The sequence below is a fragment of the Hippocampus guttulatus genome, chromosome 10, assembly GCF_054856545.1.
Source record: "Hippocampus guttulatus isolate MCC_2025c chromosome 10, RoL_Hgut_1.0, whole genome shotgun sequence".
Classification (NCBI taxonomy): domain Eukaryota; kingdom Metazoa; phylum Chordata; class Actinopteri; order Syngnathiformes; family Syngnathidae; genus Hippocampus; species Hippocampus guttulatus.
In genome coordinates, this window is record NC_141270.1 from 17,115,169 (window position 1) to 17,142,844 (window position 27,676).

Sequence of the window (27,676 nt, forward strand, 5' to 3'; positions counted from 1 at the left end):
TCTGCCCACCGGTTCACAACGTCCCGAGTCGAAGTCAGCAGCGCCCCATCCCCACTGTACACAGTGTTAGTGGTGCACTGCTTCCCCCTCCTGAGACGTCGGATGGTGGACCAGAATTTCCTCGAAGCCGTCCGGAAGTCGGCTTCCATGGCCTCACCGAACTCTTCCCACGCTCGGGTTTTTGCCTCGGCGACCACCGAAGCTGCGTTCCGCTTGGCCAGTCGATACCCGTCAGCTGCCTCTGGGGTCCCACAGGCCATAAAGGCTCGATAGGACTCCTTCTTCAGCTTGACGGCATCCCTTACTGCTGGTGTCCACCAGCGAGTACGAGGGTTGCCGCCACGACAGGCACCAACCACCTTACGGCCACAACTCAGATTGGCCGCCTCAACAATAGAGGCACGGAACATGGTCCACTCGGACTCAATGTCCCCCGTCTCCCCCGGAACATGGGAAAAGCTCTGTCGGAGGTGGGAGTTGAAACTCCTTCTGACAGGGGATTCTGCCAGACGCTCCCAACAAACCCTCACAATACGTTTGGGTCTGCCAGGACGGACCGGCATCTTCCCCCACCATCGGAGCCTACTCACCACCAGGTGGTGATCAGTTGACAGCTCCGCCCCTCTCTTCACCCGAGTGTCCAAAACATGCGGCCGCAAATCCGATGATACAACCACAAGGTCGATCATCGAACTACGGCCTAGGGTGTCCTGGTGCCAAGTGCACATATGGACACCCTTATGTTTGAACAAGGTGTTCGTTATGGACAATCCGTGGCGAGCACAGAAGTCCAATAACAAAACACCACTCGAGTTCTGATCGGGGGGGCCGTTCCTCCCAATCACGCCCCTCCAGGTCTCACTGTCATTGCCCACGTGAGCATTGAAGTCCCCCAGCAGAACAAGGGAGTCCCCAGCAGGAGTACTCTCCAGCACACCCTCCAAGGACTCCAAAAAGGGTGGGTATGCTGAGCTGCCGTTTGGTGCATATGCACAAACAACAGTCAGGACCCGTCCCCCCACCCGAAGGCGGAGGGAAGCAACCCTCTCGTCTACCGGTGTGAACCCCAATGTACAGGCACTGAGCCGGGGGGCAATGAGTATGCCCACACCTGCTCTGCGCCTCTCACCATGAGCAACTCCAGAGTGGAAGAGAGTCCAACCCCTCTCGAGAGAACTAGTACCAGAACCCAGACTGTGTGTGGAGGCAAGTCCGACTATATCCAGTCGGAACTTCTCTACCTCACACACCAGCTCGGGCTCCTTCCCTGCCAGAGAGGTGACATTCCATGTCCCAAGAGCTAGCTTCTGCAGCCGAGGATCGGACCGCCAGGGTCCCCGCCTTTGGCTGCCGCCCAGCTCGCATTGCACCCGACCCCTTTGACCCCTCCCACGGGTGGTGAGACCATGAGAAGGGGGACCCACGTTGCCTCTTCGGGCTGAGCCCGGCCGGGCCCCATGGGTGTAGGCCCGGCCACCAGGCGCTCGCCAACGAGCCCCACCTCCAGGCCTGGCTCCAGAGGGGGGCCCCGGTGACCCGCGTCCGGGCAAGGGAAACTGAGATCCTTTAATTTTTTTTATCATAAGGGGTCTTGGAGCCGTGCTTTGTCTGGTCCCTCACCTAGAACCTGTTTGCCATGGGTGACCCTGCCAGGGGCATAAAGCCCCAGACAACTTAGCTCCTAGGATCATTGGGACACACAAACCCCTCCACCACGGTAAGGTGACGGCTCACGGAGAGGAATTTTCTTTATTAAAAAAAACTAATAATAAATAATAAGCAAAGTGAAGTTTGACTATTGTTCCCGCTACTTCATATTTAGTAACTGGGTAGTTACTTCATATTTAGTCATCACAACAGTCCTGAAATGGTTCAATACTGTTATCCTTGTTTCTTATTGCTCAAGTCTTAAATTTCTCTCATTGGATTAATAATATACAGCAGTGGTGGGTGGTGAGTTTTGCACCTGGGCCTTCAGTTGGTATTCGTGAGCGAATCCACCTTTTAATAGCACCATAATGTCACAATATGTACCCCCCCCTCAAAAAAAACCCAAACCAAAAAAACCCCTCAAGAACCCCAAACAACTACAACACAATATATTACCTTAAAATCAATTATTTATCAATGTGAAAACTTTAAATAAATAAATGACAGTAGTAGTCTGACTTGTTTACTCAACCATAACCACTCTGAAATAACCCCCCCACCCCCCCAAAAAAAAAAAAAATGAAAACAATCCAGTCTGCAAAGCAGTGTTGGTAAAAATAGCTCCAAAGCGCATTTTTTCTTAAAGTATGCTTTGAAAGTGAATTTTCAATCTTGGTCTCATATCGTCCTCCATCGGAAATCAAGCTTTGGCCACACATCAAGCTGAATCAATCAGAAGCGAAAGTATCTGAACCAATGAGAGGACGGAGAAACTCATACATCACAGGGCCTGCAGAATGTTTTTTTTTCTGCAGGTGAATCTACAATCTAATTCGATAAAAGAAGCTCCAGCAGATTTCAGTGGTTTGTGTGGTTGACGACTGCGCTTGCGGTCCTAAAGTCATTGGACGAAATATGTGCGCGGCAACACATCGAAGATGAAATCTGATTGGACTAAAAAAAAAAAAATTATCCACAAGGAACTGGAAGCGCGTGGCCAAGACATACACAATGAAATGAAGACAAAAGACTTGGCAATAAATTACTGCACAGTATTTCCATTTCTTTTGTGTTATAATTGTAGGTCAAGGCTACTGATTGTGTTTATGCCTGCAGAGTAGGCTGTGAAGGCCCTGAAGGAACACCACTAATTTGCAGTATACAGTATCTGTTGATCGAACCTGGCATATGGGCATTGTGTAGTTGTGTTTAAGAAATAAAAAAGTGAACTATTTAATCGCTGTTTAGGCTTTCACAGCATTAAGTGTGGAGGAATGAAGGGGAAACATTTTTTATCCAGTCAAATCTCAGTGATTAGATCATTTGCTACGCAACTTCCAAATATTTGTGGCATGCCGTTGAAGGAAATTGGATGTAGTAGTGTGATGAATGTGACTCTGTTGTGTAACTTCATCAACTTTTATTTTTATCCTCATTAAGAGTATTATCTGCATAGTTTGTAAGATGGCAGCAGTAGCAATTTATTTTACAAATATAGTGTCACTTTCCACATTTCACCTTTGCATGTTACTCTTATCAGTGCAAATAGCCTCGAGAAAGACTGTCAACTGTAGCCCACAGATTTTGCCTCTCAACATTATTTGTTGAAAAACCTCAACCTTTATATTGCGCTTTCACAACAACTCAAATAATCATATGAAAACAAAGTAATTCCCAAACGTTCACAGTTAGTAATACTGTAGGAATAAAAGTTCATTTAAGAGTTATAAAAACTAAGATCTACTGTATGTTTTTGCAAAAATTCTAAGGAGTAATCATAATTTAGATCTGTCTTGATCAAAGTCTGTCCTGAGAGTAGACACTCTGTCTGGACAAACATGGAGATCTGGATTGTTTTTGTGAGTGTATAGCAGCACAACGGGTGAGTGTGCAATGGGAGGGGTAAGCGCACAAACACTTTCAGTTGCCCCGTCTTGTACACTCTAAAGCCCCACTGCTGTTTTGTCTGTTCAAACAACTGCCTATCTTGTTATTTTACTGGTCAACCTGCCATCTGCTAATATAGGATGCGATTTACTGGCACCACAGTGGCCCCATCAATAACCTCATAGTTATAGTAATAGCCAGTTTAAAACGCAGTGGGGTGGAGGGGGTGTACTCGGGGTGGAGTTAAATGAAATGGCGTCACGTCAGGGCAGCTGCTGCTCTCTCGTCTAGCCCTTCTGTGTCAGCCCAGAAAGTGCGTGGCTATGGACAAAATACAGTGCAAGGATCTCTGTGGTGTAGAATATTTCTATACCATCCGGCAGTTACATAAAAGCAAATATGCTTGTACGGTTTGCCTGAGTTGTGGTTTTACAAGTTTCTCTTTAAAATTCCGTAATAGACGTGTAACTCGAGTGACGGTTAATGAGGTTGAACAAATGGCAAGTGTTCTATTATTAATTATAATGCCCTCAAACACATCACTTCGCGACAAAGTATACTAAACAAAGTAAAAAGGTGTGTGCTTAAGTCATGGTAACGGACTTCTTTTCTGTATATATCGTATATCGTTTGTTGTTGACACAGGTGAGTGTTTATTGTGTATAATTGTACATTTCACGTGTGCCAGGCTGGCCTCATACGTTCTTTGCCCCCATTTCCACTCAGGCGTAAAACGTCACGAATCTGTCAGTGGGTAGCCGCTTTTCGAAGTTTTTCCGACAGTCCGCGAAGGTAGCAGCGTTCCTACGAGCGAGGCAGTTTCTCCCTGCGATCAGCGCCATTGTGTGACAGAGTCTCCAGCAGCGCGGACGCTTTGTGTTTCCCCCTGTCGAGTGGACTGTTTAAATATACCAATGTTTCTCTTCCAAACTCCAGTGGACCTGAATCTGGTAAGACACTTAATCTCACTTCAAGTTGATCTCGAACATACACGTCAAGGTAACCGTAACTGTACAGAGAACACCGCCGGGTTAACACAGTACATAATTTGTACGAATTATAGACACGGGAATGCGGTCGTGTTTGTTAGAGCTGTGACCGATGGGACCTTAGAGAAAAGCAAGTTCTCGTAATAAAGGTCTTAAGACAAGACCCAAACTATACTTAAATTGTCCACCAATATTCTTTAACAGCCAAGACAGTCGAGGGAACCTCCGCCGCTTTGCAGTTTATCCCAGTCGAGGAAAGTGGATTTTAACTTTTCCAGTTACCGTACTGTTTGCGTTTTGGCTCCAGCGATATGTTAACGATCACATCATTTTACAAGTGCACCCTTTTAATGCTCGTTCTAGTATTGTTTGCCAGTATTGCTGCCGAAGCGTGTAGTGTTTGAAGCCGATTCAGTGGGACTGTCTCAGTCTTGGAGAGGGGGTAGTGTTTTGGAACATGCACCACAACACAGCAGCCTGTTAGAATGACTGCAGTTCCTCTTCAGACTCACTGGCTGATTCTCAAGCGTCATATAGGTCGTGTCAGAGGTGTTAGGTCTGTCTGGAGCTGCAGAGGTGTTTGTCTGGTGGCATCTTAAACAATTGGAAGTGCTGCAGGAAAGTCGTCGAAGTACATGTCTTCAAGCAGCTCATGTTCCATAAGAAAGTGCATGGCATGGGACAGCTTTACTTGCATGTTATACTTATGCGAAGTACGTTTCTGTTTTGGTCAGAGCAGTGACAAGTTTCATTTTATAGCATGCAGTTTAACGGTGAAGTTCAAAGCTTGAATCTTGTTGACATTTAAACAGTTTAATCATTTATGGAGGGGCAAAAATTACTTCTTTCTGTAGATAATATTTTTTGGGGGGCGGTGGACAACCAACATTTCCTCATTTGTTGATGGTGTCATACTCCTCTAAAACAAGGAAGAATTTTGGAAAATTGTGAACATTAAGAAAGACTAGAATACATCGCTAAAAGCTTCTTTCTTTACTTTTGGAAGAAACATATGGACAAGTAGTCAGTGATGGTGTAGTGGTACACTTGCCTGACTTGTGTGCGGACAGCGTGGGGTCGGTTCCTACTCGGTGGCGGTGTGAATGTGGGTGCGGATGGTTGTCTGTCCCTATTTGTGCCCTCTTGCGACTGACTGCCGACCAGTTCAGGTGGGAGTCGGCCTTCTGCCCAAAGTCAGATGGGGTAGGCTCCAGGAACACCCCACCACCCTTTTCAGGATTAGCGGTGTTGATAATGGATGGATCTCGGCAAGTGACATGTTAGTTTCCAACACCAAAGCTTTGATGCGGTTATTCCCAACCAGGGTGCTTTTGCACATTAGTGTTCCGCAAAGGATCATAAAGATCATCAGAGGTGCTCCGGGAAATTCTCCAGTAATGCTTGTTAATTTGCTTGTAAATGTATTCATTCATGATTGTATTCATTAGTTATAAATGTATTTATTCGTCTACCTATGCCAGCGACATATAATGACACACAGATCAATGAAATGTTCTTCCAATATATGGCACAACATAAAATTTATTTTTGTATCTACTTGTTGCCACTCATGCAACAGATCTAAATCCTGTCTTCATGCGAGTATATCAACTTGCTGTACTGTTCAACAGGCACAGACCTCACAGTAAGTACGTCAAGGTATGAGTAAATTGAAGCGAGATGAACATTATTTCAACGGTCATAATGTTTGTGACACTTTTGTCCAGTGAGATTTTTCGAATGTGTAATGGGTGTCCTGGCTGAATAAAGTGTGACAGTGTGACAATAAGGGCCATTGTTGGTAGCCGAACCTCTATAAGAGATGTTTTAAACGGGGATATCTGGTCGTTAGCTGTACATCATGTCTGGAAAAGTACGGTAGGTGTACTGCTGTAGTGAGGCAAGGAGAGTATACTGCAGCTGCTGGCGAGTACACTGCAGTAATAATGCTGGCATACTTTCGTATTAAGCCAGCTGCACTACAATAGCAGGTGAGATATATTGGACTTAGGAGGTGAATATACTGCAGGTACATTACATCATTAAGGCAGGGATGCCATAGTCGTGAGAGTCATTCTGTAAGATGGCCGCTTGTGCGCCAGTGTGTTCGGCGACGCTCCTGCCATTTCGGGTTTTACTTTTCGCAATGCTTGTTACCTCCCTAACAGCGTCTCGGTTGGTTTATGATCGCCGATCGTTGTTATTGATTCAACAACACGTCGGAGATTCGGCCGCGTTTTGGCAAGACGGTGGTGAAAAGACGCTACCTCCGTTCTTGGCTAACCTGCCAGGTAATCTCTTCCGCGTTCGCTCGCCCCCTTCACAGAAGCGCCGCCGCCGTCGCCGCCGCGGCGGCAAACGTAGCGGTCAGCTCGTGAAGCTAAAACGGGATCTGAGACACACTTCGATCGCTCCGGCGTGGTGTGCCCTCGACCCCGTCGCCTCGTGCTTGCTAACAGTCGTTGGCTCTCCCATCGCGCCACAGCATTTCTACCCTCCACGCCTTTCTCGGGGAGGAATCCAGCGAAAGCTTTTGAGGGAATTCCCCCGGGCTCGGCGATCGGAAGAGGCAATCCCTCCCGTTGCTACTCCCACAAGGATCGCGTTGTTAAATGCCCGGTCGCTGACGAACAAGACTCATATTCTGAGGGAGTATTTCCTTTCCAATGACTTGGATTTCCTGTGTCTGACGGAGACTTGGGCAGGTACTGGTGAGTACAACTCTTTGCTTGAATTGTTGCCACCTGACTGTGGTTTCCTCGATACCCCGAGGACATCAGGCCGTGGTGGAGGAACGGTGAGCATCTTTAAGAACAATTTCAAATGTAAACGGTGCACATTCACCACATCAGCCACCAGCTTTGAAGCAACCTTCTTTGAAGTCGGTCGTGTTTTCCCAGTGCTCTGTGCTGTCATTTACCGTCCTCCTAAATACAACAAAAGGGGTGTTCACACGGCAAGATTTGGTCCGGTGCTACACCGGGGCTGCCCCAGTAGAGCGTTCACACGTGCAAATTAGCTCCGGCGTAGCCCCGGAAAAAGGCTTACACCGGACCAAATTTGATCCACCTCAGGGAGGTGGTTTAAAAATTTGCTCCGGAGCAAATGCTCGTTTGCGAAGCAGCACCGATGTAAATTTGCACGTGTGAACGCAACTGGGTTAAATTTGCTCCAGAGCAAATGCTTGTGAAGAGTTTACGTACGGCGAAAATGTGTTGCTTTCGTGCTCTGTCGGACTTCCGTCATGTGTTTGTTTAATAATGACACAAGACTTGGCTGGTAACATCTTTCCTTTTGTAGGAGACTGTCTCGGAGTTGTTAGTGTAGTTTGTTCCTTTGTTGTGTGTTCACAACCCCCCGCCCGCCATATAATTTATTTTGTGATTTCCTCTCTTGATTTTCTGTTTGGCGCATGATGTGTTTGCTTTTCTGAGTGTCATTGAAGTCATTGTTGATTTACGTTTTCGGGGGCAGTCACTCTCGAGCAGAAGGCACGGAGACCGAAAAGGAGAAGGACGTGCCTGTCCAGTAGTCGCTTGAGTTGTGTATGCGTTTTAAAAAGAACCAACACGACAGCTCATTTGTTTTCTGTCGTTTTGCTCCGCTGCAGAAACTGCCGTGTGAACGCAAGTGGGGCTGCACCGACGCTGTGCCGTTGCAGACACGCTCAGCGGCTTTGTACGTGTGAACGCTCCACACAATTTGCTGCGGTGCAAAATATATCGCAACAAAATACATCGGTGCAGCGCCGGAGCAAATGTGTGCCGTGTGAACACCCCTAAAGACTTTTTAAATGACTTTTCAACCTTTCTTGCGGAAATCAGGCTGAGATATGATCATATCCTCCTAATGGGGGATTTTAATATCCATGTGTGCTGTCCGGAAAAAATGCTAGCAAAGGACTTCTTAAGACTTATCGACTCTTTTAATTTCATGCAGTATGTGAGCAGCCCGACACATGAACAAGGTCATATTTTAGACCTTGTCCTTGCTTATGGTCTACCGGTGTCAAATCTGGAAGTCCTTGAAAATGGAATTTCTGATCACATGGCAGTTTTATTTGACGTAGTCTTATCGCATGCTGCTGTGAAATCTGCCGCTCCTAGTTTTAAACGCCGAATTTTTAACCCTCGCACTGCTAGTCGTTTCTCTGATGCCTTTAATAACCTTTGCGTACCCTCGTCGAACACAGAGGAACTCACCTCTTGGTTCAACTCATCATGCCGTGCCATCCTGGATTTGGTGGCTCCTTCAAAAACTGTGCTCCCAAAACCTAAACCCGAGCCATGGTTTAACGACATTACCCGCGCAGCTAGGCAGGGGTGTCGCAAAGCCGAACGCAAGTGGAAAAATGACAAATTGCATGTCTCTTATCAAATTTGGAAAGACTGCTGGCGTAACTACCAGCTCACAGTAAAAGAGGCCAAAAGAGAATATCTGTCGGACCTTATTCAAGCTAACCGTCACAACCCACGCGCACTATTTAAAACGATAGATTCTGTACTCAAACCCCCTCTGCCTACTTGCTCGGATTCTTCACCCGAGATGTGCAACAGATTCCTTCAGTTTTTCATTGATAAGGTCTCTACAGCTAGGACTCCGGTCTCAAATACTGCATCTGACCCCTCTGTCCATGTTCCATGTTCAGCTGTGCTAAATTCTTTTGAAACTGTGTCCTTGGCGCTTTTGGAGGATGTAGTTCGCCAGACGAAGCCATCTGGCTCCCCTTGCGACTCTCTTCCCCCGCACTTCTTTCAGGAGGTTCTCCCGAGTGTTGGCGCATCAGTCTTGGATATCATCAACAGCAGCCTCTCTTCTGGTGTAGTTCCCCAACAGTTTAAACATGCTGTGGTCCAACCCTTGATCAAGAAACCTGGTCTTGATCCAGATGTGCTGTCAAGTTTCAGGCCCATTTACAAACTGCCTTTCATTTCCAAAATTCTGGAAAAAGTGGTGCACATGCAGTTGAAATTTTTCTTGGATGAACATAACATCTTGGAGGTCTTCCAGTCAGGTTTCAAGACGATGCATAGCACGGAGTCAGCCCTGTTACGCGTTTCTAATGACATCCTCCTGGCAAATGACTCTGGAGACCACGTGTGTCTAGTTTTATTGGACTTAACTGCAGCATTTGATACCGTGGATCACAGTATTCTGCTGACTCGTTTGCAGCACTTGGTGGGCATTGGCGGCAGTGCTCTTGAGTGGTTTAGGTCCTATTTAGCTGACAGAACCTTCTGTGTCAGCCTTGGCTGCTCTGAGTCACGCACTGCTCCCCTGTCATGTGGTGTTCCACAGGGCTCAATTCTGGGGCCTCTGCTGTTCTCGCTGTATCTGCTCCCATTGGGTTCCATCTTAAGGAAACATGGTATTCCCTTCCACTGCTATGCAGATGACTGCCAGATCTATGTCCCACTGAGCAAGAAAGACGCCTTCTCATTAAGGCCACTCCTATCCTGTCTGGAAGAAATCAAAACCTGGATGGCACAAAATTTCTTGAGATTCAATGAAAAGAAGACAGAGGTGATATTGTTTGGTCCTAGTGGCCCTTGTACATTCCATCCTGTAGACTTGGGCCCCCTGTCTCCTTATCTTAAGTCAACAGTCTCAAACTTGGGCCTTAAACTGGACAGTGATTTCAAACTTGATCGGCAAATTGGTGCCGTTGTTAAATCCAGCTTCTTTCACCTTAGACAGCTGGCCAAAATAAAACCTCTCCTCTCACATGAACACTTTGAGACAGTAATTCATGCCTTTGTCACATCCCGGCTCGATTACTGAAATGCCCTTTACTTTGGAGTTAGCCAGTCCTCCATTAAGCGCCTTCAGCTGGTCCAGAATGCCGCTGCTCGCCTCTTGACTGGTACTCGTAAGAGGGAGCACATAACTCCTACTCTGGCATCCCTTCACTGGCTCCCCATTCATTTTAGAGTTATTTTCAAGATCCTCTTATTTGTTTTCAAATCTCTGAATAATCTCGCGCCACCTTACCTCTCTGAGCTCATCCGCCCCTACACACCTGCCCGGCGCCTCAGGTCTGTGGACCAGACTTTATTAGAAGTACCAAGAACTAAACTGAGGCTCAGAGGGGATCGAGCCTTTTCTGTTGCTGGTCCCTCCCTCTGGAATGACCTCCCACTGAACATTCGGCAAGCCTCCTCGCTGCCCATCTTCAAAACCCTCCTCAAAACTCACTTGTATTCTTTGGCATTCGACTCAGCATGACTTAGATTTGTTCTTGGTTTTACTGTTTGGTGCTTTCTACCGCCTTTATTACCGATTTGTCTTACTGTTTATTGTGCATGTTAAATTGCTCCATGTACAGCACTTTGTATGCAGCGATGGCTGTTTGAAAGTGCTCTATAAATACTGATGACTTGACTTGTAATAAGAGGAAAATAAACTGCTGTAATGAGACAGATGTGTAGCAGGTATACTGCAGTAGTAAAACAGGTGTACTGACATGTTAAGACATGTATACTTGAATAGTATGGTAGGTCAACTGCAGTAGTGGGGCAGCCATTGACAAGACAGATTGAGGTTGTAGATTTCAGTAGTTCCTGGGGCTGTCGCTGGAAGTGTCAAAATGTGTTTTCTCCCACCAGAGGCTAGCAAGGAAGAGAGGAGTGCTCCACAGCATGCAGACACGTCTGCTGACCTAAATTTACTTACTCCTCTGTCTTTTCTCTTCATACACCTAATGATAATAATTTAAGGAAAGAAACACTTCAGTGGCTGCTATTATTGCGAATGGATGTCATTCCAGAAAGCGCTTTTCATTGTTCAGTGTTAACATTACAGTACTCATGATGCGTCATGCATGTTCTGCTTTAATCAGACACTGAAGCACTTTCTCGAGTCATTGTAAAGTTTTCCTTTTGAAAAGGGGAATAAAATTAGATATATTTAAAATTTGCCTCCAATCCTTGTTGCTGTCAGTCATCAAAAGGACAGTATATTGAAATCCATTCATCAATCGATATTCTTTACCACTTATTTATCACTGTTGTTTTTTTTTTTTTGTAACTAGTATCTTTATTATTTCAACCACACAGGACCATACAAATCTGAACATATGAATACAGAGGACGTCATACATTTCCACCCGTATTTAGTTTCCACAACAACGTCCATACATGGCTGTGACGGCCCTTTAACATAGGAAACAACAAATGACGTACAAACATATTTGGAAGGGGGAAAAAAAACAACAACACACCTACAAATAAAAATAGCAGAATATTGTGATCAACAGTGACAAGTGTCCCTTTTATTGGATTTATATCCGTAATCTATAGTGACCTTTCCCAATTTGTGGTGTCATTCCCTCTTTCATTTGTTTTTGTACTCCTCCCATTTGTCCCATCTCGTTTTAAACTTCCCTACTTGGACCCTTAATATGTATGTGAATCTTTCCAACTCAAATATTTCTCCCACTATTTCCAGCCATAGGTTCTTTGTCGGCGGGTCAGTTTTAAACCATGTTCTTGTTATGGCTTTCTTGCTGGCACCCAGCAACACTTTTACCAAGTACTCGTCACTCGTCAGTACATTTCCTTGATTTATATCGCCCAGATACATCACTGAGCCGGTCTTTGGTATTTCATAACCGAGTATCTTCTTCAATTCTCTCCAAACCTCTTCCCAATAACCTTTCAGCATTCGACATTTCCAAAATATGTGTGCATGATCTACAGACCTGTCCTGTCCACATAACCGCCAGCACTCACTCTGCCCTTGTTTGTATTTCCCGGTCATCTCTGGGGTTATAAAAAATCTCATGATATTTTTCCAACCAAACTCCCGCCAACGTATCACTGTTGTTTTTAACGTGCTCGAGGCTACACATCGGCGCTTCACGCCCAAAGCCAAAGGCGCGATGCACCCTTGACTGGTCAGCAGCCAATCACAGGGGCCGATCAATAAACGACCATTCACACTCACATTGACAACTGAGGACAGTTGTCAAAAATCTCACACAAGCACAGTGGGCACATACAAACTCCACAAAGGAAGGTTGGAACCCGGATTCAAACCCTCAACCCCAGAACCAAGACGTGGATGTGCTCACCACTAATCCACCATGCTGTCTTTTTTTAAATCCATCCTCTGAAAGTTAAAGGACACATTTGTGTTCGTTTGACTTTAAAGTACCGGTAAACAAGCATTTTCCATTGAAATCATCATAAGGACAAAACAAATACAAATTCTGTCGTAACGTAATCAATTTTATATTCACTCACATGAGCATCACAGGCCTGTCCACTGTCTCCACGTGAATATGCTCTGCAGGATGTCAAGTAGAAACTGTTGTCCTTTGTAACGAAGCCTGTCATTATGCAGGACGCTGTAATGTTGTGAACTTGCGGTCTGATACGCAGCTAACCTCTGTCATGTGAATGATATCATGACGTGAGACAGAAACAAACATGTGCGCACACACAATGTCAAATATAGAGGACTAAGCCTGTATTTCAAACAACCAGAAAACTGCTTTGCGAGGTCTTCTAGCTAAATACTAACACAATTCAAAATGCCATTGACAGCTTGACAAAATCCATCGATGTTGGGGTGTTTGGAGAGATACTCTTTAGGAGACAGATGTTTGAACAAACAGTGCAGCAGCACATATAGACAGACAATATAGCAATACTCACAGGCATGTATTCTTCACGCTTTCCAAAAAAGATGACTCATATTACCTCAGCTTACTGAGCAATTGTGATCGTCTTCTTTGTGCGTATTCATATGCCTGGATTGTAATGCCCCCTGGTGGCCACACACTGGAAACAGACATGCAATGATTTAAGCATATAAAGTACTGTTTTTATTATCAACGCACATAACACATTACAATTATGATAAAACATGCATTTTTGAGAAGGATGGACCAGTTTAGTGGCATTTCCATTCATGTCAATGGGGAAAGATGACTTGAGGCACAAGGGCGTTGACTGTGAAGTGTGGTCATGGAACGACTTAAACTCGTAAGTCAAAGCAGCACTAGGGGTGGGCACTATGGGCTAAAACCAAATAGCTCGATATTTTTTCAAAAACTCGATCACGACCACTTGACGATGTTATCCCCCCAAATACTGTAAATCTGCACTTGCCTCACACAACAGTTATGAGAAGACATCGTTTCTGAACAACTCTTGTTTGTATTTTACCTTTTTCGATACATCTTCTGCAAAACATACAACCATTTTTATGGCAATATTTAACAATAAAGAATTTCAAATTATGCGCAGGTTATAAAAACAATTCAATATACTGCATCTTTTTTATATAGCGCTTTCATAACAGCTGCAGCTGTGACAAAGTGCTTTACAGAACATTCAACATAAAATAACAAATATGATAGAACAGAAAAACATAAAACATCGACAGTAATGCAATTCGAACAACTGTTCCTACATATGCTTTGTTATTTGAAATGGTTATCGATGAAAGAGGAGAGAATCAAAATCTTGTTGGTTCAAGGGGCTTTTAATTGATTTTGGAGAATATCTCTGGCAATTTATTTAATCTAGTTTCTCCTTCATGAGAGACATCAGCAAATTTTGATGTGCAGTATGTAAATGTCGACCATTTGCACATGAGAGACATCAGCAAATTTTGATGTGCAGTATGTAAATGTCGACCATTTGCAGCTACTACAGCAGTCAGAATGAAAAAAAAAACTAATATGAGGGTTTCATGGGCGTGTTTCTGTAGCGGTAGTGGAGTCGCAAAATCACGTAATCCTTCACATAGTTCGTGGTAAATCATAAACATCGGCGAATTGTTTTTCACGGTGCATCTTACAATTTCTTTTTTTGACCGAAATCAGTCTTGTCAAGCCCTTGCAGAATGAGGACTTATCAATCAATTCCTCTTACTTTGCCGTGGGCACATGCAGGTTTGCTGAATGGGGATTGCACCACTTCCTCTTAATTTGCAGCCAATTAGTGGACCCCTTCATTTTTGTACGGCTTTGGAGACTGTATTAATTATCGATAATAAAAATCGTGAAAACATCTTTGACGTTAATATCGAGGACGATATCTATCGCTCCCCCCTAGGCAGCGCTCTACACAATTTTATATTCAAAACATGGGTGGGGTGGGTCTCTTCAGGAGACAATCTCAAGTTGCTCATCCTCTGGTTTTGTTTGGAATGTGTTTATGGCGACCACTTTGTGTGTCTTGTTGGCATGCGCGCACACACACACAGACACACACACACACACGCACGCGCACACACACTGTCGTCTTCATTTGTTGAGCTGCATGTCAGAGTGCAAAGCCGGGCAATTTGAGCAAAGTCCTGACCGAATGTGCCGCTGAATTTGTTCGACTACACACGCACTGTGTTGTGCTACATTCATCTTCAGCGGTGTCTTGTGTGAGTTAGTCTCTTTACTTTGTGCATCCAGACCCCCAGAACCTGAAATAGCACTGTATATGCGAGGGGGAGGAGTGGATGTGTAGCACAGGCATGGAAACCAGGGTATCTGGTTTCAGGATCATAATATCGCTGCAGTCCATCCACTCGCTCTGCGCTACTGCACAAAACATTCTAACACACTCATTGCGACTGCACGTACTAAAGTATGTTTGTCTAAAAACTCATTCCCTGTCATGACTTTGGACATATTTTTATACATTCATATCAAAATGGCCACTTTCTTCTTTCAGGATCTCTGTTCAGTTCTTAAGACGTGAAAATATTTGATTGTTTTGATAAAACTTTCAGTTCAAAGCCTGCGATCGGGTTGACATCAGGACATTGGAAGATATTTGTGTGTATAGGCCAGGGCTGTCAAGCTCATTTTTGTTGCAGGTCACATCGGAGTTCTGGTTTCCTTCAGAGGGCCGTTATGAAACTGTAGATGGCAGTTCGCGGATGAACTGAATGGGAATGGGTTAGCACGTCAGCCTCACAGTGCCGTGGTGCAGGCTTCGATTCCGGCTCCTGCCTTCCTGCGTGGAGTTTGCATGTTCTCTCCATGCCTGCATGCATCGCAGGTTAATGGAACACTCTCTAAATTGTCCCTCGGTGTGATAGTGAGCGCGACTGGTTGTTTGTCTGTGTGCTCTGCGATTGGCTGGCCACCCCACCAACTCCTCGAAGACAGCTGGGATAGGCTCCAGCACGCACGCGACCCTTGTGAGGATAAACGGATTAAAAAATGGATGGATGGATAATTAATTCGAGGAGACATAATGCATAAAGTAGCTGATTGTGTTGAAACGGGTCCTCGAGTAAAAAGAATTCTTGAGGCATATTTTCTGCCTCAAATACCTGCTTATTTACGTGGGCATTGTCAGGATTAAGTCACGCTAACTGTAGCAACAGTTGTTCCTGTTGGACTATGGCTAGGCGATAGCACAATATGTATCGCGATAGACACGCGATCGATATCTACAGACAATGCCATTGATAAAATGTTTGATATAAAAAAAAAAAAAATCAAGAGGCAAACCCTCAACTATGGCATTATGCGCGCTCTGGGCAATGTACAGCTTCTTCTAAACACGACGAAGAAGCAGTTAAACCAACAAAGAAGCGGCATACTCGCGCAGCACGAGACAATGGCATAATCTTGTTCAAATAAATGACTAGTTGTCCCAACACAACTCTTGCATATTAACTCGATTAAATACCCCCGGATGGGGACGTGGTATACTAGTCAAGGAGTTTCCTGTCTTTAATTAAATACGTCTTTATATTGACCTGTTTATTTGACTTTTTCATAGTTGACTTCTTAAGTGCTATATATTAAAATAAAATTCCCTAAATTCTGCCTTTTTTCTCCGTATCCTTATTCTCAATAGTAAAAACAAACAAACAAAAAAGACTAATATATGAAATACTTATATCATGATACAGTATATTTTTAGATCATATTGCCCGGTCTAATGCTGTACATCTCACCAATCTGACCAATAATATATGGACACCCAGCCATCCCGTTAGCTCTGCGCCCCGCGTCCTCGACACATAATTTTCCCGCGGGACGCACAGTTCCAAATAATGTGCGTTTTTGGGACGCAAGGAAATTTGTCAGTCAGAACAAAAAAAAAAAAGGTAAATCATTTTTTCCAGCAACGATCGCAGTTTGACCATCGCCACCATTGTTGTTTTGATCTCGCGTGACGAGATTGGCGAGATCGGCCTTCACCTCGCGGGAAGCAGACGATTGCCAACTTGTGTTACGTTAAAACAAGTGTTGCAAAAGTTTATTGCAGAGATATCACAGAGGAAGCAGCTAAAGTTAGATCATTTTTTGCGATGATAAGTTGACTTTGAGAAAGCCTTGCATCATTGGAAGCAGAGTAAAGAGAGGAGAATTTTTGAACTCAAAGACTGAAACATGGGATGAAATAAGAACCTATTTCTCAGCAAATCTTGTATGCCTGAATTATTAAAATTTTGCAGCATTTGTTTATAAGAAATAAACCTATTATCAATGTATATTGTTGTTGTTTGTGTTATTATCATATGCAATTGAATAAGTAGACCATTTCAGAATTCGAAATTTGGGACTCTCTAAATGCAGAATGGGATTCATACTTTTCTGATCAGCGAACCCCTGGGACTCACAGGGCTCAAACCGTGAAATTATCACCGGACACCAATGCCTTGGAATGCCTTTATTTTGAAGTTGTTCCCACCAGTGTGTTGTGGCGTTATGGCTGACTTGACTCGTTTTCCAGACTGTGTTTGGGGCGTGAAAAACAAACCGTTGCTACTGACACAACGTTGTCAGAAATAATGTTCAATTAGTCATTAAGGGCGCTATAAAAATGACTTAATTATGCTGATACTGTAGTGTATGGCGTGTGTTGCCAGCGTTTCGTGCTAGCTGCTGGCTACGATCGAGGTAAATGATCTCTGCACACTTTGATGACAACCTGACACAGTTGCAGTTCCTACTGATCACTTTTGAACAAACCAGACTTACTAAAGTGTAATCACTGCTGTAGTACTGACGTCATTCCATCTCATAGACCAAAATCTATGGAGAGAAATGTATCTAAAAGGTTGTGCTCCTCTGCACAGGTTAAATTTAAGTATAAAATGTTGAATATCTAAAAATGCAGACCAGTTGATTGTTCATTATTGTTTTTTTACATTTTTGCTCGAATACTCGATTATCTGATTGAATTTTTAACACGATATCCGAATACCAAGATATTTGATAGCGACAGCCCTTGTCATTAGCACACCTGTTTCACAGTTCTGGGTTTGCGGGTTCAAATCCAGCTCTGGCTTTTCTGTGTGGAGTTCAGATTGTCTCCCAGTGCTTGTGTGGGTTTTCTCCAGGCACTCCAACTTCCTCCCACATTACCCAAAAATGTTAACCCAAAAAGGTTAATTGAAGACTCCAACAAGGATCAGAATGGTGACGTCTGTCACTTTTTCATTACATAAAGTCATGTAACCTGTCCGTTCAAACTGAGATTGCATGAATTTATTTGTGGGGGGGGAAAAGTGAGGTGGTGAGATGATGACAAGGCATGGGATGAAATAGAATGAAAAAGCAAAGCAGAAAAGTGTCGAGGTGGGGCAGACTGGAAGGGAAGAGGAGGACACTGAAGTGGAATGTAAGGGGTGGGGCACCTCTGGTATGTCAGCCCTGTACACTGCGTGCATAAGTGGTTGAGTTTGAGTCCAAGCACCCTGACATGAGTCAGACAGGCACACATGCGCAGCTGCTTCCACTCTGTCACACACGCAGGCAAACTGCTTTCAAACTATTGCCGCTCACTCTTTCATGTTCTTCTGAACGACAACCCCATTTTGTGCAATGTACGTATGCCGGCACCACAGAAGTCAGATTAGTTAATCTTTCTAAACAACACCATCGCAAAGCGCAAACATGCGAAAGAAATTCTTCAGTGAAACTCCCCTTCAATGAAACCTACATGGGCGAAAATACTCCAGAGTGTGAAAAAATGTTCATGAATGAAAGCCATTCCCACTTTTCTGCTCTCCCTACAACGAAAAGTCCCCCTGTTCCGTTATACGAAATATTTTTTTCTGCTCTTGCCTCGCAACGAGATTCACTACAACGAAAACAAGCCTTCCGCAAAAGTCTAATCCAGCCTCAGCATGCCACAGCGACCTCTACTGCTTCGTTTGGAAACGGCAACAGCGACCACCACACTGGTTTACACATGCGCAGTAGTACAGGAAGTACAGTATTTGTTTCAGACACAGCACGAACGTTGCATTGCTAAAATGGCGACAAAACGGACCTTTGCATACCAAGGAGTTAAGAAAAGAAAAGCTTTAATGCTTGAAGACAGGATAAAGGTAATAAAAATGAAAGATAAGAGATAAGATATCCCTTTATTTGTCCCGCAATGGGGAAATTACAGTCAGAATTCAGAAAGGAAAACGCTGGGTAGGGAGAGGGGGAAAAAAAACACACGCTTGAACTATCCTCTTCTGAGGATAATTTAAGTCCAGGATAAAAAAAATGGAGGAAGCAAAATGGAGGAAGGATGAAGGAAGCAAAATAAAAGACATTATGCAAGAAATCGATGTAAGTGAAAGTAAATGCTGATCGTAAATTTCACAATTTTTTTTCCATTTTTTTCTTTCTACGCTGGCTATATGAAGTGTCAAATAAGTGTATGCTCATACTTATGCACTATTGGAATAAAAATTAAAAGTACACACAAACTTTTTTTATGTCTGAGATAAATTTGCTACAGTGAAAATTCCCCTGTTGTGAAAGATTTCTTGCTGCAAACATGATTTCGTTGTTGAGGAGTTTCACTGTAGGATGCGTCAGTCAGCCTTTCAATTAAAATGTTCATGGGCCATTGCATTTCTTTATCAATGGAACATTTTTACATTCTTAACTGCCATCCATCCATTGTTTTCCTTAAAAGTATAAAAACAAGTTCACCACGATAATGTAAGCATTAAAGCACAAAAAAAAAGCAACACACTCCCTACAAGTCACTCTGCGTATTGTGATGCTGTAGACTAACTGCGCTCTTCTCTTATGTTCTTCTTCTATTGGCACCTCATTTGATGCTTCACCCCCTTTTGAAATAGGCGTTGTTTTTAAAGGTCTCCATAAAAACAAAGACATAGCATGCCGCTCAACTTTGCTGAGCTGAAGACCTGTGAGGTACACCGAGATCCTGCGCAATCATTTCCCGTGTGACGTGGTATGTGACGTCGGCTTGAATAGGTATTACAAAAGCGAATGGAAAAGCAAAACACAGTCAGAATGAATCCTTTTGTAAACGCTTTCCGTACCGAGGTTTTGTAAGGTAGGTGGAGGTTTTGAGCCAATTGAATACGGCACGCACCCACAACAGTTAATTTGGTGTCACATTAGGGGCATCCCAACCCCAGTATTTGACACAGTTATTGTTGTGTTCGAGAACTGCTGGCATTGTACAAAGAGTGAATATATCTGTGCCCTTATTTATCTACACCTGAGACAAGCATACACCCTGAAACTAGCACTGCTATTGAATAAGCCTTGAATAGAAAGTTGTCACACAGCAGGGCGTTTACAGGGCCTAAGTCCTCTCTGGTGGTACCCTGCTACGAATGTCCTTAAAGTCTCAACAGAGTGTTCTGACTTCTTGATATACCCAGTACAGTAGAATATAACTTTCAAGTGGAGTCATTATTTCGGTGAGCTGTCTGTTTTTGGGTGAACTTGTGTTAATGAATGAAGCCTCAGTTCTATGAAAAGCATAGTCATTTCTTGCACCCGTGTTATCTGATCACCCCTTTGTTGTTGACCTAAGCAGCATGCACCAACCAGCATGGTTGAAGGCGAAATGATTTCATGTTGCCTGCTGGACACACTTGCCGTGTGTAATGTTGCTCATTCTGCTCCTACCTTTGACTCCACCTTCTTTTCCTCCTCCTCTTCCTTCATACCCCAAAGCCACCCCCTCCACCATTTCGTTCGTTCTTTGTCATCTCTTTGGGTGAATTCCCAGCTGAATTTGTTTGTCATGGCAACCAACCAGTCATGGCGACTGGGCTTGCAACTCACACTTCCTGTGAGTGTGTGTGCGTGCGTGCGTGTGTTGTGTATGTATAGTGGCTGGCTCTATGAGCCTGTCAGCCTGGATTAGAATCAAACATACTGCAGTGATGCCTGTATTCACCTTTTCAGTGTTGTTTGTCTCATTTCTTTCCTGCTCTTCTCCAATCAGACACAAAAAGTATTTCAAACCGCTGGAATAGTTGCACTTTTTAATATACTGTGTCTCTGTCTTGTGTCTGTGGCGGTATGCCTTGCACACTGAGCGGCTCTGTGCTGTATTCACATAGTGGGAGGGTGGAAGGGGTTTGGCTTCAAATGTGGCCTATGGTCTTGTACTACAGCAGGCAACGCTGCTATTACATAACGTGTGTGTGTGTGTGTGTGTGTGTTGGCCCCCAGTCTGTACCAAAAAGGCTCCCATTTTATCTGCTCTTTGGTTTAAATGCTTGCTTTAATCAAACTACTGTTGCACTAACCCCACTGCTTTAAAACAGCTTCAAGAAACACTGTACAGTGGTGCTTTGACATGGGAGTGGAAATAGTTCTGTGACTACACTGTTAACTCAAAATGCTCATATCTCAAATCGTCTTTCCCCATTGAAATGAATGGAAATGCCATTAATCTGTTCCAGCCCAACCCCACCAAAAAATCTGTATCTATCTATCTATCTATCTATCTATCTATCTATCTATCTATCTATCTATCTATCTATCTATCTATCTATCTATCTATCTATCTATCTATCTATCTATCTATCTATCTATCTATCTATCTATCTATCTATCTATCTATCTATCTATCTATCTATCTATCTGTCTGAATATATGAAGAAAACGCCACATTTACATTACTGTCAACTTCATTCACATTGTAAAATGACAACAAAAATCTAAGCAGTATGATATTGAATCGAGTCGTAATCGTACTGAATCAAACCAAAGTGAATAATTTCCTTTTCACAGAACTGTCCATGCATCAAGATAATCGAATCATCTTTAATTGGAGAGATGCACACCTCTATTAGCGATACATAATACATTAAATAATGACATTTGTGCTTCCTTTGTATGTCTATAAAAAAATAATTAAATAAATTTTGGGGTACCATTGGATTTGGTTGATGAATTTCACTCTTGATAGTTGGGCAGGCACTCCTGATATTTGCAGAGTAGTTTAAAAGTGAACTTTCCATAATTTGCCTTTTTTTCTCTTTGCATTCCAGATTTATGTTCAGTAAAGGTGCCAAGCGAAAACTGGATGAGGATGAAGAGGTGCTGGAAGGCAAAACGTTGGAGGCGTCGGCGGCAGGAGGAGGATTCGGCCTGGGCCATGAGGGCCTGTCCAAGGTGTCCTACACCCTTCAGAGGCAGACCATCTTCAACATCTCACTAATGAAGCTGTATAGCCAGCGGCCACTGAACGAGCCCAGCCTGGAGCGTCGCGTCCTCATCAACAACATGTTGCGGCGTATCCAGGACGAACTGAAGCAGGAAGGCTCCTTGCGGCCATTGCTTCTACCGCCGTCGCCGCCGCCCGACGATCCAATGGACGAGGGCTTCCGTGAGGCCCCGCCCACATTTGGAGTTCTGTCAGCAGCGGTGACGGCCCAGGTGTCGCCACCTTCCGCTTTGTTGATGCCTATGATCATTCCTCCACCTTCGCCACACCCGTCTGTGCCCCCCGCCTGTCCGCCTCCATTGGATGTCTGCCTCACGCCAGCGTCTTTGCTGGAGGACGACAGTGCGGATTCTTCCTTCTGCACGTCATCTCCGCCCACTCCCCCTCTCTCACCTCCCCCGTTACAAAGTCAGACGTCCGCCGCCATCTCTCCGCCTCCTGCCTCGTCCAGTGACGTGAGTGACATGGCTTTACGTCCTTCTACAGCCATAAACAGGACCGCAGCAGCCAATTTAATGACAGTAACTACCTCCCTCACTCCCACCACACTCACCCACGCCTCCCACCTAACGGCCTCGTCCCCTGCATCCTTGGGCCCGGCAAAAGACTGCAGAACATCGGGCTCGAAAACCGAAGCAGCTTGTGTCTCCTTAGCGGAAGGCTGCTGTGCCGAGCTTCGACCGATGGATGCCCTGCCCGCAGTGGCCCCCGTTGCTCCGCTTGACCTTTACCCCTCTCATTCCCCCCATTCCACACCCTCTGGGTTCCTCACCGACCTGGCGCTGGACGACGTCCTCTTCGCCGACATTGACACGTCCATGTACGATTTTGATCCCTGCGTGACGGCAGGGGTGGTTAGCGTGTCGGCAGGCACCAGCCTCACCAAAATGTCCCCAGTGGTGACTGCGGATGACCTCCTTAAATCCCTCACGGCTCCGTACAGTAGCCCCACCTCACAGGTTTCAGCCAATCAGCCTTTTAAAATTGATCTCACAGAACTTGATCACATCATGGAAGTGTTGGTTGGTTCATGACGAGCAGGCGCCCCCCACCTTTTACAAAAAGACACTGCAATCTAGACAAGAGACTGAAATGAATATTTCGACAGATCTGGGATTTGTTTTTCTGCTTGTTTTTCATTTTGTGGTTTTAAAGTTTGCAATTTTAATTTTACTACTACTACTACTAGTACTATTACTACTACTACTTCTACACTGTGCATGGACTGTCCTCACCTTTCCAAACACAGAAATGAAATTATTGGGAAGCAAAGATAGAAATCAGTTTACATTTTGATGCTGGTGAGGACCTCCAAGGAATTCATTTGCTCAGATGAACATAACTCTAGTTTTAACCTGGAACATTGACCTTAGCCATAGTCCTCAACGTGTTGCTTTTTTTTATTTTTTATTTTTTTGTAGACAATCCTAAGAGGGTCCTCACCAGTGCAGAAATTTATGGAGAAACACACACACACACACACACACACACACACACACACACACACACACACACACACGCACACACACACTGAATGTGTGTGTCTTTTAGGAGATGAGTGCCTTCCAAAAAACATGACCACTTATTCAATTCTTGTTCGTTTTTTTCTCCATTTCCTCTAAGTTGTTGTTTTGTCATATTTTTTAATTTATTAAATTTACTGTTCACTTAGTGAGTAATGTCCTCATGATCAAATAATAATAATTTCATTGTCTTTTATGACAGATACCTTCATGTTGAAAACCCATCTTTCTCTCAGAAGGAAATAGTCCGCCACTCATTAATCATTTTTTGGTAATATTTCTGACACTCTTCAGAGCGGGTGATTCGATGTTGATCTCAGTTCAGGTCTGGCTTTACAAACCTGCTGGTGCATAGCGGTGTGAGATGCTATTTTCTATGGGCTTTTTTTTTTTTTTTTTTTTTTTTAATGCCGGGCAGAATTCTGATCCAATACAGAGTCGATAGACTTTGTTGTGTTTACATTAGAAACGGTTGCGGAATCTTGTGCTCCAGTCAGGTGGAGAAGTGTCTAAAGTCCAGCTGAAACAGAGACATGCACAAGAATTGTAAACAAATCAGCTATCACATATCACAGGCAAAGCCATCGTGGCACTTTGGTGACACAATTATTTTCTTAAAATTGTACGAAGACAAATGCGTAAGTGTATTTCTAGCAATGCCTTCTTTTGTTTGTTTGTTTGTTTATTTGTTTTTTTGTTACAGCCGATTTAGTAAGTTGAGTGACAGGCAAATTACAGCAAGGCATACAGTATTACACAAAGCCCATTTGCACAAACCGTATGGTTCAGAATAGAAGCTCATATTTACTAAATCTCAGGGTTTTACTCACGTCGTTGTATTGTGCAGCACTGTCATGAGGTTTACCCCGAACACCCTGGATGTTTATAAACATACACAATTCCTGGAGGGCTAAATCTGCCCAGTAATCACTTTTAAACTGATACTTCCAGTTGTTGCATAGTTGTGGCCGGAAAGCGTTTTGTCTCACACAGAAAAAAACTAAAATGATTACAACTTTGCCAATGTCGGTGTCACATACTAAGCCAAAATGTGCACCGATTCTAAAGTAGTGTATTTCCTTAAATAGTGGTCTTCACTCTTAACCGATCCCTGAATAGATCCTCCTTTCCCCTCCCCTCTCAGAAAAAAATCCTCATGCAATACAATTCATATAAAAGTGTGCTGCAGTTGGCTCACATCTAGTCCAAGGGTGCCCCCCCATCGCTTCCCCAAAATCATCTGGGAAAGGCGTTGCCCCCAATGACCTTAATGAGTAAAAGCAGTGTACACTGAAAAAAAACAACAACCTATAGAATCTACCCAATAAATGACGCAAGGTAACAGTTTACAGCCACTAAAAGTGGGTCAATTTTAATCATATATTTTGAATAAAGAGCGGCCCGGTGGTCGACTGGTTAGCGCGTCGGCCTCAATGTACACAGTTGCAGCGCTCGATTCCGGCTTCAGCCTTCCTGAGTGGAGTTTGCATGTTCTCCCCGTGCCTGCGTGGGCTTTCCCCAGGAACTCCGGTTTCCTCCCATATTCCAAAAACATGCGTGACAGGTTAATGGAAAACTCTAAATTGTCCCAAGGTGTGAGTGTGAGTACCTTAATTCAAAAGCTATGAAATAAATTGAGTAAAGTTTTCCTCACCTTTATTACATTCTGCAATAAAATTACTCATAAAAAATTGAGTTAAAAATATTGGTGATCTGTAGTAATAATTCTACTATGAACGAATAATTATTACTCAAAATTAATTAATGAGTAAAATGGTGAATGAACCCTAGTGAGGATTTAGCGGTTCGGAAAATGAATGAATGAATGGTGAATGGGCTTTTACTCAAAATTGAAAGCAGTCTTCTCATTCACCCAACTGATGACATAGTATCGAGAGAAACCAGCGGCTCGGTTTCTTGCTCAAGGGCACAATGACATGGTCACAAGTGCTGAGGATTGAACCCACAACCTTTGGGTTGGGAGTCAACCACGTGACCAACTGAGCCATGCGGCGCGGATAGGCTGACGTGTCGCGTGATTATATTGCAGTAAATATAAGACTGTAACCAGATGTGAGGTAAACTTTACGCAATGTATGTATTTCATATAGATTAATTGAGTAGATTCTATAATTGTTTTTTTTTTGTGTAGGACTATTTTACTACATTTTTCTAGGTTTAATCTTTATTTTATAATTCCTTTTTTACCTAAAATAATCAGGGAAATGTTCCATGATTTTCATATTTACCACGCTCCAGAATCATTTTTACAGTGTCGGATATAGATTGACGCCTGGTCCCCACCTGCAGTTGAGAAAATAAATATCCCTGACAACTACGTGAGGAAATAAGGTATTTTCCTGTTTATCATGTGTATGTAGCAAACAAACAAAAAAAATCATTTAATTGGCCATTTTGGCTGTGTTCATATCTGTACTTTTTTTCCTATTTTTCCCAGTTTGCTTAGCGTTCACATTGGGGTAGTCGTAACTGACCAAAAGGTGGCCAGTCTGCATTAGATGCATAAAGTCACAACTGCGTTTCTGATGTCTCATGTGACAGAAGTCCCAATTTTCCTTTCAAAATACCTTACAAGTCTGGCCGGTCGGTTTGTTTTGGCGCACACCAGGGAGCGGATAAAGGGCGTTCGCACTTGACCAAATGAAGCGCACAGTTGGAGCAATCGCACCTGTGTTCGTTGTAACCAAGCCAAGCAGCATCACAAAATTCAAAACTGCCTTAACTCAGACACATTTTTGGAAATAGGCAGCTACCGAGATTTGGTTTGTTTGATTTCATACTTGACAAGCGGTAAGGCACACAAGAGAGCCTCTTTGTGGACACAAGCAATCCAGTTTCCATATCTTCTCTTTCAAGCTCATACTTACTCTCATCTGATATTGGTTGCACTCCCAACATCCACAATACATCAATTTGTCATCTTGGTCTTGTCGGTGCTCGCGACTCAAGGAACTATTTTTCTGTAGTTGTCCCCCCAGCAAGCAGCCAAGTCACTGCCATGTTTTTAGGGCATGGCCCAGCTCGTTTGCCTAAAGAAGAGCAACATATAGCGATTGGCGAATACTGTACGCAATTTCCCTTGTGCAATGTATACCTAATAATTATTTGCTGGGGTATTGCTATAAAACGCATCGATAAATGCCACTTTGATATTTGTACCGTTTTGATTTCTTTCCCATTGCGCTTTAGTGTATCAGTTGATGGAAAGAAGTCAAGGTTGTCAAGGGAGCTGCCGATACCTACGATTGTGTCCGTGGGGTCGTAGTGGCTGGCAGGACACGATATGCTCAGTTTACTGCGCTAGCCAAAAGTGAAAGGTGTTCAAGTAACTTTCCCAGTCTGCCTTTGACCCCTCGCAATACCGTCAGCGCCGCTTCTCATTTTTTTACACAACTGCATCAGGTTTCTGTCCCTATGTTTTAAGTTTGTTTGTGGTGTTTTTCTCTTGTCAATGAAGTTATTTATTCTTTTTTTTCCTGCTCTGTGTAAATATATTTATTTTAATTTGAAGTGAACTTTTGGATTGTAAATAAGTATGAGATTGTGTAGTCAGAATGTACTCCGCTCCAGATAGGATTGTATCTGAGCGTGGAATTAGCGTGGACTTTTGTATACAGGGGTCTTTTTGGTTTCTTTTTTGTATGTCTTTTATACTCTTCTGTTGACTGTTTTCCAACTGAACTGTTTATGCAGCAATACGCAAAAAAAACAAAAACTAAACAAAACAAAACAAGAACTCACCTGCAAGATCAATATTCCAAAGCTTGTCATAGATGCCTCAATGCCAAAAGTTGTGTACATAGGATGAATGACAAATGAGCTCCTGGGACTTCACGGATCACTTTTCCTTACTGAATTTGTTCAGCACTGTGCAAGCATGTGACACAGCACTACTTCCTCGGATAGACTGACCGGAGTCAAGGCTGAGTTCCTCCAAAGGCTGTATTTTTCACAGACCTTCGAGTTGTGCCTTGTTCTATTCAATGGAACACAAAACCCTCTTTCTCTCTCTCTCTCTCTCTCTCTCTCTCTCTGTAAGAGAAAAAAATATATATATGAGATAAACTGACTGCTGACTATGAATTTAAAAGTCTTACTTTTGTAGTTTTATAAATATGAATATAAACATACATACACACAAACACACACACGCGCGTGCACACACACATACACAATAAACTGTAAAAGAACA

General features: G+C 43.6%; 1 protein-coding gene across 1 annotated transcript; it reads left to right on the plus strand.

Moving 5' to 3' along the window:
- Positions 1-4,386: 4,386 nt before the first annotated feature.
- On the plus strand, positions 4,387-27,676 carry sertad2b (SERTA domain containing 2b). The gene is made up of 2 exons (XM_086122459.1): positions 4,387-4,487; positions 21,765-27,676. Exon 2 carries the CDS (start codon positions 21,769-21,771, stop codon positions 22,972-22,974), a length of 1,206 nt encoding a protein of 401 aa, XP_085978585.1. The 5' UTR covers positions 4,387-4,487; positions 21,765-21,768; the 3' UTR covers positions 22,975-27,676.

Bases quoted from the DNA above. Each gene is read 5' to 3' on its own strand.
- sertad2b (XM_086122459.1), top strand. From the start codon at position 21,769: ATGTTCAGTAAAGGTGCCAAGCGAAAACTGGATGAGGATGAAGAGGTG.